At 30.9% G+C, this 2,676-nt stretch overlaps 1 protein-coding gene across 1 annotated transcript; it reads right to left on the reverse strand.

The window, feature by feature from the left end:
• Positions 1 to 766: 766 nt before the first annotated feature.
• On the reverse strand, positions 767 to 2,089 carry LOC145036426 (syntaxin-71-like). The gene is made up of 7 exons (XM_078984871.1): positions 1,934 to 2,089; positions 1,714 to 1,839; positions 1,484 to 1,634; positions 1,244 to 1,407; positions 1,038 to 1,145; positions 876 to 952; positions 767 to 782 (listed from the first exon to the last, which is right to left on the reverse strand). The coding sequence occupies exons 1-7, from the start codon at positions 2,087 to 2,089 to the stop codon at positions 767 to 769; spliced, it is 798 nt and encodes a 265-aa protein (XP_078840997.1).
• Between the last annotated feature and the right edge of the window lie 587 nt (positions 2,090 to 2,676).

Here is a 2,676-nt window from a genome sequence, read left to right on the forward strand (position 1 = left end):
TGTAAATATTCATATTATAATGTAATGGTTGTGTTTACTTTGATTGCTATGATACGATTGTTGTGATACTACGTATGGCGTTGTCGCCCCCGAACGTTTCCGTCGTTTTTCTGACGGTTCAGGGATGTGACACAAAATATTTATCGTAGTTCACACAATCAAATTGATTGCTACTTCTAAGAGAGAGAGAGAGAGAGAGAGAGAGAGAGAGAGAGAGAGAGAAAGAGAGAGAGATTAATGGCTACCGAATTACAACTTTTTATCTTAGGTTACAAATTCAATGAATCTATCTAGAGAAATTAAATATCCTTCTACATTTTATTCCTACTATTCTCTTACACACATTAAATGGTGACAAGTGGACTGAAATATTATCAATTTCATTAAATATGTTATTAAATATGTCACATGTCAACATTTTATAGGGTAGGAAGATAAATAGGAATATAATGTAGGAGGATATTTAATTTCTCATCTATTTATTCCAGCATGTTCATCTAAATTCTGTCAATAAGAATAAGCCGGAACTCTAATAAACTAACCCTTGATGCATTTTATGTCGAATCTGAGTTGTAACGAGGCTTAGTCTCTTGAGCAACAATGAGTTAAAAGCGAGAATTAAGCTCCACAAGTCAGCAAATATTTCTAAAGATATATTAAACATGTCAGAAAATAAAATAATAAATTCCGAAGGAGAACACAACAAAAATTGAATTGTATCCTTCAATGTTGTGCATAAGCTATCCTCTTAATACTTCATTTCGCTTTAGTCGTCCAACAAACTGTACTCAATATTGTTTAAGCAAGTATTTAGTTACATTAAATTAGATATATGCATGACATATAAAGAAAATTGCGGAATATTGAATACATACTTGTACAAATATGATGCGATGCCCAAAATTATACATAATAAGATGATGTCGATTATAAAGTTGCGTGTAGACCTCACCTGCATGTACACATAAACACATGCATCAAAGATCTACCACCAATTTTCCATAAAAACTTCAAGCATAATTAAGATGACTAATTACCTTTAAAAGAGTCTGCCTAAGTTTCACATTCGTGTTTCTAATATCACTTGTTACTTTGTCAACCTTATCTTCGATTTCATCCATTAAGGGGACTTGCTTATCTAATTCCTGCATAAGTTTTTATGTATTTAGCTAATATAGTTTATTAACATATAATGATGAAAAGGTAAAATAAGGATGGCTAATTAATTGATCAATTAAACAACCTCGTTCATTTCATGAGCTAAATTCTTGAGTGTATCAAGACCTTCTGATATTACGTTTAAGCCTTCATCCTGTTTTATCTTCCTCATTTCATACTCTGATCTAAATTGGCTTGATTCTTCGCTTCGTTGGAAATAACTATCTCCAAAGATACGATCTACGCTTACTGGATGATGTGTTGAAATAAAATTAAATAAACATAATAAACATAAAATAATTAACAAGGATCCATGCCATGCAACCTGTATCAAACTTAATCTTATTTGTAGCAGATGTAGACGCATTTGACAGTAATGTGGTACTGGTTCCATCAGGTATTTCTTGAATCCTCTCTGGTAGTGCAAGAACCACATCACATCGAGCTATTAATTCCTCTCTTGATAACCCTTTCACCTGTACGTAACTCCATTAATGTGTGTCATCGATCTTTGTTGTAATTGTTTAATAGAAGAAAAGAAAGACAATTCGAGACCTTCTTTTTGGCAAGCTTTTCTAGTTTGGGTACTTCTTCCATCAATCTAACTTTCATTCTTCTAATCTCAGCGTTCATGGCGACTACAGTAGCTCTATTTGTCTCCATCGATGCCTTTTCTGATTTCTAAAAAGAATAGACGAGATCAAAACTCAAAACTGGTACTCAATTGAGACGATAATTATACAGTAACACAAAATAAATTAGCGATTAATTGTACACGTAAAGCAGCTTCAATTTGAGAATCTAAGGAAGCGAGTAGAGAGGCAAATGCATCATCTCCATAAGCGTTGAGCTCACGTTGCTTATCAATGTCGTACTTTTCATATTTCTTGCATATTGCATCGACACGAAACATGATATCAATCAGACTCATAATGTTTTTAAGGAAAAGTGGCGTTTGATTGAGAAAGGAAAAAAGAAAAAGAAATTTTATAGTTAACTCCCTTGTTTCTCTCTATGTGATCACCGGTAAAAACACAAACATTCTCCGGATGATGAGGACAACGAGGGACACTTCTTATTTCTTTTTCGTTTAAGTTTTAACACTCAATTTTTAATTTCCTATATTTTGAAAATCGAATGTAATTTTATTGGCACACCTAGACAACCTAAAAATATACTAATAATTCTTACTCACGTCTTGACTCTTATCATTTTAAATTGACTTTCTTTATGTTTTAGATCTTCTCCTCCTATTTTACAATAATTACAAAATCAAATTTTATAATTTGAGTTATTATTTTTTGTTTTAATATCCAAATAATCATATACTATATTAGTATGAAATTAAAACATATTGAAATAAATATATTTTATGATAATATGAATTCTTTATTTTTAACATTCTAAAATAAGTAATGGTGTAAATGTTTATATCTTGTCCGATAAAATAAAAGTATTACATCATATGAATCAAATAACTATAATATAAAATTGAAAAAGTTAAGGAGCATATATATA

Source organism: Lactuca saligna, chromosome 3, assembly GCF_052625555.1.
Source record: "Lactuca saligna cultivar CGN05327 chromosome 3, ASM5262555v1, whole genome shotgun sequence".
Classification (NCBI taxonomy): Eukaryota; Viridiplantae; Streptophyta; class Magnoliopsida; order Asterales; family Asteraceae; genus Lactuca; species Lactuca saligna.